The 12,380-nt window shown below is 45.0% G+C and overlaps 1 protein-coding gene across 2 annotated transcripts in view; it reads left to right on the top strand.

The window, feature by feature from the left end:
* The window catches only part of LOC146782902 (beta-1,3-galactosyltransferase 5-like), a 66,864-nt gene extending 55,579 nt beyond the window's left edge, over positions 1 to 11,285 (top strand). For both annotated transcript variants that reach the window (XM_085637832.1, XM_085637831.1), the window contains exons 2-3: positions 5,065 to 5,669; positions 10,340 to 11,285. In XM_085637832.1, the coding sequence (XP_085493958.1) occupies positions 5,078 to 5,669; positions 10,340 to 10,800 (1,053 nt within the window). In that variant the 5' untranslated portion in view covers positions 5,065 to 5,077 and the 3' untranslated portion in view covers positions 10,801 to 11,285. The remainder of the gene's footprint in view (positions 1 to 5,064; positions 5,670 to 10,339) is intronic.
* The last annotated feature ends 1,095 nt before the right edge of the window (positions 11,286 to 12,380 follow it).

The raw sequence follows: 12,380 nt of genomic DNA, 5'->3' as shown, positions 1-12,380 counted from the left end.
TTTAGAAGAAGAACTTCTTGGAAAACAAATTGACTTTGACCACAAAGTCCTGAGCGTCATTAATTCTCTGTTCAACCTCTGAAATTCTTGATTCCAAGTTTGATCATCTTTCTTCAGTTCATTGAATGGCGCCATTCATTTCCACAACAAAAGTCTTGAAATTCTTAATTTAGTCCATAATATCCTTCAACATAAGAAGGAACTGAGATTTTGTAAGAGAAGATGTATCTTTCTACGCCCTTTTATAAACATTACCATCAATAGAAATTGCTGCATAAGAAACAATAAAAGTAGTAAAGTCGGCATGAGCTACCTTCAACTTGTCAATAAAGTCTTTAGACTGAACCCAAACAAGAGAGTTGAACAGGAAACTGCAGTGACAAACGTGAACAGCAACATGGCAGATTTATGAGGTGCTAGACACGCACTCAAATATTGAACAATAAAGCAGCATTACAATCCTGGAATGGCTCCATTGAGAGGGTTCCTTAAAATGGCACATCGGAATTAACACAAGAGAAGCCATTCAGACAAGTGCAGCATCCTACAGTTGCGGTACGTGATGAATTCAAAGTGCAGGAGGGAGCCGGGATAAAATGCAGCTCAGACGGTGCAGTGTGAGGATCTGCTGCGGTCGAGGAAGACTTGCTTAGCCGCTCCTCCACTGTTCCGATGCTGGGACCACTTGCCAGATCACATCAGGAGTGGATTTATCCACAGAAATTCCCTAAATGACATCTGGGGCGATCAGAGCACTACGCTTTTGCAGCCAAATTGTGTGCACTCCCATACGCCTCATTATCATAAAAATCTTGTTTTAAATAGCATCTACAAAAGGCTCCATTGATGTTAAAAAAAACTCTACACCCATTGTGACAATAGTTTTGTAAACAATATTTAGAACATGATGATTTTAGCAGAAAATATTCTGTATATGATGATATTCTGACGTACAACTTTATCCACTGTTGTAGTGCGGATCTACCGAAAGGATTCAGTAATGACGCACTACAAACTCCAAATCTGCTGTGTTGTCCCAGGTCATTCACAGTGGGATAGTAGCAAAGGTAAAGAAGAAAAGGAGCTAGTAACCGGGGGGGGGGAAATTTACTACAATGTGACACAGGGCAGTGCGGCACATCAATTTGCTGTGCTGCGTCAAAAGAAAAGGGCAGGAATGCACCGTATCTATGAGATAGAGCAAATTCCAGTCCCTTCCCCTTGCTATGGTGCACAAATGGCTGCCTAGTGCCAATGCAGGCACTCTTGCACCATAGTGCAGGGGTGTCTGCATTGAAATCAGGTTGTTTTTTGTAGAGGAAGGGACATCTTCACAAAACAACCCTTACGCCACCTCTGGGGAGGCACTGGGTTTTGACGCATTCCCAGATTCATGCTTTGTAGTAAAAGTCGGAATTTCTCAAAAGCCATGGATACTGAGTGGGAACACCCACCGCAACATCCATGGCACACCTACAGCTATATCATTATGGCTGTAGGGACAGTTAGAAGAGTAGTTGACCAGAATATTATTCTACAACATTTTCAAAATGGTTTTGGCAAACAAAAGAAAGAGCTGAAATTCTGGTTTGTTGTTTAGATGTATACAGGCATTTCACTGCCTTAGGAGAAGTAAACTGTGGAAAAAAGCTGTTGAAATTGTGAACGGGTATATCATAAACAAAACAAAAGACCTCTCTATTATGTTTGAAATGCGAGATACTATGCTTAACTGAAATAATTCTACCCATTGGTTGAGAATAACCCAGTGACTGCCACAGTGAATGATGCATTTATCATTATATACTCCATCACATCAAAACAAGGCCCAGCAAGTTAAGAAGAGAGGAATCAGCATCCGGTGGCAGGGGAAATTAGCCTCTTCAGAAGTGTTCTTGAAGCAAGATAGGCAAAGGTAGCTTTTCAACCTTTTAAAGCAAAACTACAGGGGCCCTATTATACATAGCGTCTCGGGGGCACTACAGGCGTGTGAACCTGCATAATCCACCCCAGGTCAATATTGTATTAGAGAAGGGGGCACATTAGCTTGTGCATCCTCTTCTGTAATACTGATAATGCCGTACACATGTAATGCCAACTCTATCTTCAGAGTGGTCCCATGCAATTCAGGGAACCACTATGGCTCTGCACTCCTGCTCTATTACAGACTGGGACGCGGATGGGGACACAGTCACTCACTACACCCAACTGCATTTGTCCTCTCTTTACATTGCAGGCAGACTGTGAAACATTGAGGTGCCGATTACGATCCGGTAAAAACCGTGTACGAACCGTCGGTCGGAGCGAATTCCCCGTCCGACTCGTACCCGGTCGTAAAACTTTACAAACATGGAATTACGATTCGCACGGAAACACCATTTCCGTACGAATCGTAAAAAACACCGACCGACGAAAATATACATACGAATGTGATCCGGGAATGCTGCGACGTGACGTCGGGACGCTTTCAGGCAGCGTTTCACGACCCAGGAATTACGATTCGAACCGACAGCAGTCCGGACGGCAATATTTTCACGGCACCCAAAAAGTGCCGCAAAAGCGAAGTACGGCGCGAAATGACCAGAGTAGGTGGCCCGGTACGTGCCGTACCCCCCCCAGCCCCCGTAGGTACGCGCCGACCCCCCCCCCAGCCCCCGTAGGTACGCGCCGACCCCCCCCAGCCCCCGTAGGTACGCACCGACCCCCCCCCAGCCCCCGTAGGTACGCGCCGACCCCCCCCAGCCCCCGTAGGTACGCGCCGACCCCCCCCCAGCCCCAGTAGGTACGCGCCGACCCCCCTGTATGTACACCCGTGTACGTGTCGAAACCCCCCGTGTACGTTCGAGTCGTACCCCCACCCGTGTATGTACGGTGCGTACCCCCCGTGTACGTTCGAGTCGAACCCCCCCGTGTACGTTCGAGTCGAACCCCCCCGTGTACGTTCGAGTCGAACCCCCCCGTGTACGTTCGAGTCGAACCCCCCCGTGTACGTTCGAGTCGAACCCCCCGTGTACGTTCGAGTCGAACCCCCCGTGTACGTTCGAGTCGTACCCCCCCGTGTACGTTCGAGTCGAACCCCCCGTGTACGTTCGAGTCGAACCCCCCCGTGTACGTTCGAGTCGAACCCCCCGTGTACGTTCGAGTCGAACCCCCCCGTGTACGTTCGAGTCGAACCCCCCCGTGTACGTTCGAGTCGAACCCCCCCGTGTACGTTCGAGTCGTACCCCCCCGTGTACGTTCGAGTCGATCCCCCCCGTGTACGTTCGAGTCGAACCCCCCTGTGTACGTTCGAGTCGTACCCCCACCCGTGTATGTACGGGGGGGGTTCGACACGTACACGGGTGTACATACAGGGGGGTCGGCGCGTACCTACGGGGGCTGGAGGGGGGTACGGCGCGTACATGCGGGGGCTGGGGGGGGTACGGCACGTACATGCGGGGGCTGGGGGGGGTACGGCACGTACCGGGCACCTGTTTGGACGTCTCCATGGTTGTTATGGGAGTTCGGTGCGGACGGTCTTTTAACCATACGGTTGTACATTCGGACGCCCGGGATGGATCATGATTCCTCGGTCGGACTTCACCTTTCACGTTTGTACGGTAAATCGTACGAGGACGTGTCGGACACATTTTCCGACCCGAGGACGTGTGGGGAATGATTCCGAATGCGGTTCGTATGGACTTTTTACCATGCGAATCGTGATTGCCAGTTCGTACGGCACTTGTACGATTCGTACGGTAAAAAGACCGGATACGAGTCGCACGGGGATATTTTTTACCGGATCGTGATCGGCACCTGAGTGTAGGCCGCTGGTCCGTGTTTCACTGAACGCGCTGACCCAGGGCAGAGCAGTTTGCAGCTGCCCTGGGGGCAGTGTGATGATTGTAATAGGGTGTATTGTTCTTGTTTCCGCCCAGCACACTTCTGCTTAAAGGTGCACCCATTAAGTAATATGGGCCCAGGTGTGCATCTGTGGGATCAGTAGCTGAAGTCCTCTCTTAAATTTAGGCATGCCAGAGTATAATATTTAAAATAAGTGTTGGGAACCCTAAGATTCCACTCATTTTTCAAATCCTTCCATAACTTGGAAGAACCACAGGAAGCAAGAAGATGGGAGTGAAGAGATACAAGCGGATGGAAGTAGAAAGTATGGAAAAAATGGAGAACATTATTGGGAAGAAAATATACACAGAGCAGAAGAGAGAGAGTGAACGAGACAAGCGAGTAGTAAAGGGATAAAAAGGCTGGGGAAAGATACTGTGGGGAATGGAAAATGGAATGGAGAATGGGGCACAGAAAGATAGATGAAGTGAGTAAGAATGAAAGATGTAAGGCAGCATGATGTGGAGGAAAAGCAAGAGTAGTAGGGGTTGAAGATGTTTAAGAAAGATGAAGGAGCAAGGTAGTAAAGCTGTACATTGTAGCAGGGACACAGGTATTATTAGTGCATTAGGTGCAGTGGCACTGGGGCGCTGTGGTGTAACAGGCCCACTGCATACCAGTTACAGCTATTTTTTGCTTCCTCATGAGAGCAGTGGGGACCATTTTTTTTGCTTGCGTAAAAAGTCCATGGCACTCATTCTAGGCCTTGGAGCACACATTTTCATTGTGGAAGCTTTCTTCATGGACTGCTTCTGATTTGGACATGGACACCACACTGTTTCAAGTGCTAGTATTTGATTAATGGTTTGCAACCTCAATTTCGGTCACAAACCATTGATATATTCTATAAGGAATTGCAAGGAGTGAGGCGCACCTCTTTTGTGGCCCTTTTTACTGAAGAGTTGTTCTGAGCCACATATTTGGTACATTGTGACTTTGGGTTTGCAGTTCCAAAGCCTGGAAGTTTGAAAATCACAACCCCTAGATGCTTTCTTATGTTACGTCCTCACCTTGGAATTTCTTAAACGAGACTGGATAGGGTTTCACAGTTTCTTTGTATGTTTGCTTTAGGTACATCAACCCAACAATTTCTTGTGATTCTGATAATTCCCAAATCTAGTATTATGTTGTATTTGATATTCTTTGAGATTTTATAACTATGTTGTGTTGTATTTCTTGTAGAAGAGAGGTCAACATGAACAGAAAGATGAAGAGCCTTCTGGGACTGTGCTTGTTCACATTTATAAGTGTCTGGCTGTTCTCAAAGAATGGCAAGAGTTGTTGGTCATTTGGCTGCGTGGGCGTTAGCAAGCCATCACCAGTCATGCTGAGCCAGCCAATTCTAACAAGGCACTCCATCAGGCTCACGTACGCCATGCTTACCTACCACCTCAACCTCACTCAGCACGAGGCAGAGTTTCCGCACCTACAGAGCTACAACTGCACCCTCCTGCAGGACAGACAAGGTCACTGCCACACTCCTGCTGGTAAAAAGCTGCTGCTGTTGGCTGTAAAGTCCCACCCGGCATCAAGCGACAGGAGAGCAGCCCTTCGCCAGACCTGGGCGGTGGAAGGGGAAGTGTCAGGCTACTGGGTGAAACGTCTCTTTTTGATGGCCATGTCCCCCAGTCTGGGGCGCATGAGGCTGGTAAAAGAAGAGGTCAAGGAGTTCCAGGACATTCTGCTGTGGGACTTTACTGAAAGCCACCACAACCTATCGCTGAAGGAACGCTGCTTCCTGGAGTGGCTGCATTACAACTGTAAGGAGGCGGAGTTTATTTTTAAAGGTACAGCTCTACATTCCATCTTACAATGGTGTACTTTGTTAACTTAATACATACATATTCCCAAAACCCTATTGTAACCACCTACTTTTTCTTAAAGGAACAATGTGCTTTGTTATAAAGGCAGAGCTGAGAACTGTAAAATTCCTGAAGAGAGCATACACAGGGCTCTGCAGCAATCTGATAGCATGCAACGGCGCAACATATTACATGTCTAGGGACAAGATTTCAGGCAGCACAATCTCAAACTAAGAGTAACTTCCAATTAGGACAAAGCTGAATTAAGGGTCATTGCCCTACTGCAATGAAGCAGATGGTTTGAGACCATTCCATTCTAAAACAATTCTCTTTGAATGTGGTTTGCAACTCACTTTAAGAGCAGCCTCTTCATGTAGCTCAATGTGTATTCAACTCTAAACAAACCAGGGTCATAGTTGTCTGCATCTCTGTAAAACAAAGCAGAAGAGTCAAAGGGTGGGTGGGTGTCAGGTGGATCAGTGACTCTGAATCTGGCAACCAGCTGATACAGATGAGGTGGAATGATGCACCCTACCTGGGAGGAGCCTCAATGAGGGGGATTCAAGGAAGGTACTTCCATGTGCAAGTAGTTAACACACGATACTGTACTCAGTTTGTGATCCCTGAGGTTCCATGAAACAGTTTAGGTGGCAGCTCGTGGCCATTTGCAACACTTTCTCTGTGCGTGCTGTGTTTGATGTCACATTGTGGCACCTGACACAATCACGCAGCATCCATTTCAAGCCTACTGACAGGTGGTTGTCAAAAGGGGAAACTCTTTTAGCTCAATGACCTATCCTTTTGTAATGTGTGCCTTTTAACATCATCCCCATGCCTATTGATAGGCGACTGTCAATGAGGGAAACTCATTGTAGTATGATGATCTATTGGTGTCAATATGTGAAAGTATTTATGCCACATTCAACCTCATCTTTATCAGAAGCCTCATGTATATCAAGTATAATGGCATGGGCAGTTGATCTACACTTTCTCTCCAATGTGTGATTATAGCAAGATACTACAGGGTCCAACGTTTGATTACAGCAAGCTACCACATGCCCCCTTCATTGGGGCCTATATGCTCCAAATAGGGTAAGCGCAATAATATTGCACTTATCAAAATAGGATATCCACTTACACTTTGACTGTATGCTGTTCCTGTTTTAAATCATACTTTGCAGTGGGGTGTCTTTGATTTATCACCAATGAGTGTATTTAACCTCTTACAATGACAATGTTGAGCTACCATATATATTCTTCTTCTACCTCCAATTTGATGCTGTCTTCCAATAGCTGATTGCTCAAATAGGGTCAAACAAACCCACAGGTACTGTTTTCCTTCCTTTGTGTGACATCAACACTTACATCTTACAACTCCCTAGTTTGATCTAGACTAATTAGTCTCAGGTCAAGGGTAACATAAATAGAGGTCTCGGTCCTGCAGAAAGCCATAGACCCCGCATGGGGCTTTAAATTGGTGGCTGAAACATGTCAACCAAGATAGGAGGGCCATTGTTCATCCTCATGGATCCCAACTCTCTCCAATGGTTTTTAACTTTACCATAGGCAACTAGAATAAACTGTTTTCCAAGTTGATTTATCAGTAGTTGTATTTATTTCTTTGTGTGGATCCCCTTATATGTTCCACACATTCAACAAAAACATTTCCAGGAAGAGCTCCAATAGATGGAGTCCATCAAGACTACCATTAAAGTAGTCAGGATGAGGAACTACCCTATGATGAAGCGTCCCACTTAGGTGGAGGAGCATTTCACATGCATTCAATAGGTACATCTAGGAGAAGAATGGGAAGTCCATTAATATCCATCTCACTCTATTAAGGTGGTTATCATGATCAACTTTGAGGTTCTTTTGGCCTGAAATATTCTACCTCTAGATACATGACATAATAAGGATCTACATCAGACTACTAGTAACTCTTACTCCCCTTCCCCCATGAAGAACACCAGGAAAACATGGCATGATGTTTCTTTAACTTAAACATAGTCAAAAGACAATGGACTACTGTACATGGTCAAAGACAGCATAATGTAATAGAGTAATAAAAGAGGAAGTTGGGTTGTGAATGGTTAATGCATTATTCTTCTTGAAAGGGTTGAGTCTTCAACTCTATCTTAAATTGTAGCAGGGTTGAGGCAGTCTGTATGGATACAGAAATGCTGTTCCAGATCTTGGGTGCATAGATAGAAAAGGTTTGCTGTCCTTTTTTTCCTTTTTACACTCCTTAGTCAGCGGTCTGGTGGTGTCCTGGCTGTGTGTTTGCCAAGAACCACCGGGAATGATGAGCTTGTCTGCAAGATTAGCAGGAGTGATGGTGATGATGCCTTTGTAATTGATGCAACTGGTTTTGAAGAAGGTGCTGGGACAGCAAGGGGAATCAATGGAGTGCCATCACGATGGGGGAGATGTGATCATATATCTTCAGGCTTTGGATGAGAGGTGCTTCAGTGCCTAGGATATCGTAACAGGTGCCGGTGAGGTGACTGGGAGGCCATGGAGTAGTGCATTAACAACATATAGATGAGAGTGTATGAGAGCTTGAACAGCAGTTTCAAAGTTGCTTTCTGGAAGAAACAATTTGACTTTCTTTAGAAGCGAAAGTTGGTACCAGGCTGACTTTGCTTTTTGACATTGTGTTCCTTGATGGTAAAGTTGGTGTCCAAGGCGAATGCAAATGAATAGACATTCAGTGAAAGTTGGGTTGGGAAGATGTCAAGATTCATGTGATTGAGCTAGGTTTGTACTCTATCTTGTTTTTCATTATTGGCAAATAAGAATTCTGTCTTGGTTGAGTTGAGCTTCAGGTAGGCGTTGGACATCCAGGTCTGGATGACGGCTGGATGCCCAGGCCTGGTTGATGTGCAAGCAGTGTTTGAAGCATTTAATATCTGAATCAGAGGAGTCTTTCAATTAGACTTGTGTATCATCAGCATATTGGTGACATGTGATGCTGTTATCTGTGACTAGAGCATGATGTAGCTCCATGAAGAAGCTGAAGATGACAGAAGACAGTATGAAACCCAGGGAGACTCAACAGGCGATAGGGTTCTTTTATGAACTGGAAGTGCCAATATGAACAACCCCTTTCAAGACTTCAGGGTGAGTATGAGGGTGAGATGGTCAACTGTGTAGAAGGCAGCTGAGAAGTCCAGCAATATCAAGAGACAGGGGTCATCTTCATCTGTGGTCAATAGGGCATTGTCTACGACATGTAATGTAGTAGTCTCTTTGCTGTAGTCTGGTCTGACACCAGACAGGTAGTCATGCAGGAGATGGCTAGCATTGATGTGATCTTGGAGGTAAATATAGATTGCTTTGTCAATGACCAAGCTGATATGGTATATCAGTGATGAGCCAGAAATTGGTTGGTTCATCGGGTCTAGTATAGGTTTCTTTAGGAGTGGGAGAATATGGCCTGTCTTGAGAGCTTCTGGGAAGATGCTTTGAGTGAGGGAGGCATTAACAATGGCAAATAGGTGTGAGAGAGCATCTCGAGAGAGAGCTTTAATGAAGGACAGTGGTAATAAATTATCTTCATGAAAAGTGGCTTTGAGGGAGTTGAGAATGTCATTGAGATCTGGGAAAAATAGGGCTTTGAAGCCAGACCATTGTGAGGTTCTACTTGAATGGATGGGTGTAAGAGACGAAGCAGGATTGGTATGGTGGTATGCTGTTAGATCCTCTGTATTTTTTCACTGAAGAAGAGGTTGATGACACAACACTTTTCTATGGTGTGAGGATTAGGTCGGTCCGGCAGGGGGGTAGATTGTCTTGCGCAGTGTTCTGCTTCAGTTGGTGCCTTCATTCATGGTGTTGTTATAGTACTTTACTTTTGATGATGTGGTGGGCTCTCTGAGTATTACAAAGAGGGACTTCAGCATCAAGAGGTCCTCAGGAATATGGTCAATTAGACAATTAATACAGATCTAAAAGAAGATTTGAAAAAATGTAAAATATAAAAAGAAACAGACGGGGTTGGTGGGTTTATATTAATGTCCACCGTTTTTTTCCAGTCCTTGCGCTGACCCCACACCATAGGAGAAAAAATCTAGGATCCCGGCTAATTAATCTTTTGTTTTTCTGAAACAAAATCCTGTTTTGGGAGTTTGTTTCAGAAAAACAAAAACTCTACAAATTTGGTGGACAGCTGTCAAAATAGGCCAGCTACCAAACTTTTTGTACATTGGAAAAAACTGTTGTGACAGCTGTTACATTCAATGTAAAGAGCTGACTGATGGATCAGTGATTAGCCATAAATTTGTAAGATGATCGTCCGTCAAGGTGTCAGAGGTGCTCTTCGCCCACCAAACTATAAATCAGGCCTTTAATATCCATCTTTACCTGTGGTACAGTATTCTAACTCAACATATTCAAATAAGCAAAAATGAATCCTTCTAATGCAGATATAAAGGATTTACAAAAACCTAAATAGATGAAGTAAGGCTAAGAAGTTTGATTGGTACAGATGCATGCACTCTTGTGATTGGGACAGGGCATTCTGGAGAAATCAAAATGGGGCATCGAAATAGGAACAAATATTTGGCCTAATGCTGGGGAATGTTTCATAGTCATAAATAGAGTGTACTCAGACCATGTGCTGTCACTTTAAATATTTAATTTATTTTTTATTGCAGGGGATGATGATGTATTGGTGAATCCTAAGGCCCTGGTCAATTATCTGGGAACATTTGCTAATCAATCCCAAAGCCTTCATGGACGCTTGCATCGCCATCCCATTGTAACGCGAACAGGAAAGTACGCAGTCACGCACTCGCTTTTCCCATATCCGGAGTACCCCAACTTCCTGTCTGGTGGTGGCTTTCTCATGACCGGAGACGTCATCCCTGGCCTGTATCGAGCCTCCATCGAGCTGCCTGTTTTCCCTCTGGATGATGTTTACTTGGGGCTTCTGGGATTGGCAGCCAATGTCACAATGTTGCACAGTCCCCGCTTCTACACGTTTGGTTTAAAGTATAACATTTGCCAGTACAAGGAGGCTCTGGTGATCCACCGGTTTTCATCAGACCAGCTGGTGAAAATCTGGCAGGAAGTGCATGGTGCAAAGTGCGACCCGGATGTAGCACAATCTTCCTGAGATATGTAATGGGCATATCTAGTCGATGTGATCGAATCCAGCTCCTCACAAACTCTAGTCCGGGTGCAGCGAAAGTTATGCCCCATTCCCACTGGAAATAACAGAAGGCGCTGGAAGTCGAGGTGCAGGGGGTGCTGCAGCACCCCCAGAATAACCATGCTGGAGTGCCAAAGGTGAATGAGCATTGAAGATGACCTTGCATTTTGTTTTTATCTTTTCACTTTTGTTTTGCGTTCAAAAACAGAGGTCAAATGCCAGTCTAGTCTTCTGACAAATTGCTGCTTATTCCTTTAACACGAAGACTGAGGTCAGTGTCTTCTGTCTCTTATAGCAAAGTGCCAAGATTTTGTACAATGAACTATGTGACTGCCTTGTTGGTATTAAAGGGAAGACTCCAGATGTCCTTTTCTTCTCACACAATAAATGTAAATACCTGTAAATGAACTGTACAAATATTTCCAAATAAACAAACAGTAAAGTACAAATTAAGCATTTTTTTCCTAATTTTGATGTGGGATGGAAACAAAAATTTCTGATACGACCAACACAAACAAAGACACTTTACTTTGTGATGGACAAATGATAAATATTCGCTTAACCCAAATTTCCACACATGGTTTGTGCGCTATACAGGTTTATCCGTAAAACTGCATGCCTGTTGCACTTTTGTGGCCATTTCAATGGAAAATGTGCTGTCTGTGAATGGCATTGTGCTACCACACAATGCTTTAGAATTATATGTGTGGCAGCATGTTCCTAATTGCATCACCAGCTACATACCACACCTTTACCACTCTCATGCTGAATGGGCGTGGCTTATTTGAGACACTTGTTCTTTAAATGATGCTTAACATTTTTAGAATCCCTATGAGTTCAGTGATGTGACATTGATGGTAGCACCCCAAGTCTGAATATTCTTCTAGCTCCATGGAATACAAGGAGGCCATACTGCTCAGTGTGGTTACTGGGGTGTGGTACAGAGCACAAGGTTTGGCTCAGCCAGGTCCTGCATCTGGCACCCGCTGGGCAGGATGGAATAAAGTGCACGGCAGGGCCTGGATTGTATTGTATTGTATTGCGATTTTATATTGCACATAGTTGCCCAATGGATTCTCAGCACTGCATGTGTCAGAGCATGCATCCCTGATCCTTAGATAACTATGGCTGGTGGTGATATTGCCAAGTTGTAAGCATTTTTCAGAATCTAGTCTGATTGGGTTCATTTCTTCACTTAGTCTGCATTGAGTTCCATATTTTAGGGGTCCGGTGAGAGAACGATCCCCCCATCTGGTCTTTTTAATTTGCGGGACCCTCAAAAGTCTTGTGTTGGAAGGTCGCAGAATCCGCTTGGGGGCGTTAGGTGACAGAAGGGCTGTGATGAGGGGAGGTCCCTCATGGTTAATTCCCCTGACTGTCAGACTGGGGGCCGGTGCAAAGTCACCAGGGCACTTTTTGTGGAGGTGCATTTAGGCAGTTTAAAGGTGGTCCTAGATGCTGCTTTTGAGGCTTCCTGGAGTCCCTTGATAACCGATTTGAATGATCCAATAAACAGGAAATTCTCATAGTCCAGGTGTGCAAGA

This window comes from Triturus cristatus, chromosome 12, assembly GCF_964204655.1.
Source record: "Triturus cristatus chromosome 12, aTriCri1.1, whole genome shotgun sequence".
Lineage (NCBI taxonomy): Eukaryota > Metazoa > Chordata > Amphibia > Caudata > Salamandridae > Triturus > Triturus cristatus.
Note: the sequence above shows the minus strand (reverse complement) of the source record. Positions and strands in the feature narration are given on the sequence as shown.